We start from the raw sequence: 1,048 nt of genomic DNA on the forward strand, positions 1-1,048 counted from the left end.
ATGCCTGAGACTTCTGAACAAATCGTTGCTCGTTTACGAACTCTTGAACAACTATCCCAAAGTTTTGGACTTGTTCTTCAAAACCAACTCAACAACCATGTCGGTGAGGAATCCCAAGCAACCATGGCCAAGAAAATTGCCAATTTGAAACCACCAACCTTCATTGGTCGAGAAGATCCTCTTGTGTTAGAAAACTGGTTGCGCGATATAGAGAAGATATTCACCTCTAATGGAACCCCTGACAACCAAAAGGTTGACCATGCTACCTTTTACCTTCGAGAGGATGCTGATCTTTGGTGGGAGACTCAAGGACATACCATCCGTATGCAACCTAATTTTGATTGGTCTACTTTTAAGACTGCTATGAGGGCCCGATTCTTTCCCGAACATATTAGGAGGCAAAAATGTAGTGAGTTTACTAGATTCAATCAAGGATCTACTATGAGTGTAGAAGAGTATGCTCAGAAATTTCATGAATATGCTAGGTTTTCCCCAATATGGTTCCTGATGAAGCCCAAAAGCCCAGAAATTTGAGGATGGACTTAGTTTTAGAATTCAAAAGAGACTAGGCGGTAGTACCTCCCCACTTTTATGGAGGTTATGGTAAAGCTTGCAACATGGAGAGAATTTTGAAACGAGAAGAGGAAGTTGGGAAGAATCAAGGGAAGGACCAAAGTGGGAATTCTCAGACTCAAGGTTATGAGAAAAAGTCTCGCTATGGAGGAAATAATAGCCGGGGTAAGCATCAGGGAGGTCGTTATACCAACAATAACAGTTCTCACAACAAAATCAAGGTCAAGGAGACAAGGAGACAATAATAAGAAGGTGTTTGTCTGAAGAAGTGCAATAAGAGTCACCAGGTTTCACATGTAGGGTGAAGAATTAAGTGTTTCCAGTGCGAGAACCGGACACAAGGCCAATCAGTGTCCAAATCGACAAAATGACCAAAGTGGACAAAATAGGGGAAACAACAATAATGGAAATATGAATCGAAACCAATACCAGACCAATAATCGCCCTATCAATCCTCAAGTTCCAAGCAACAATG

At 41.5% G+C, this 1,048-nt stretch overlaps 1 protein-coding gene across 1 annotated transcript; it reads left to right on the top strand.

Moving 5' to 3' along the window:
• On the top strand, positions 1-534 carry LOC130591826 (uncharacterized). The gene has a single exon (XM_057395761.1). It carries the CDS (start codon positions 1-3, stop codon positions 532-534), a length of 534 nt encoding a protein of 177 aa, XP_057251744.1.
• The last annotated feature ends 514 nt before the right edge of the window (positions 535-1,048 follow it).

The sequence above is a fragment of the Beta vulgaris genome, chromosome 6, assembly GCF_026745355.1.
Source record: "Beta vulgaris subsp. vulgaris cultivar EL10 chromosome 6, EL10.2, whole genome shotgun sequence".
Lineage (NCBI taxonomy): Eukaryota > Viridiplantae > Streptophyta > Magnoliopsida > Caryophyllales > Amaranthaceae > Beta > Beta vulgaris.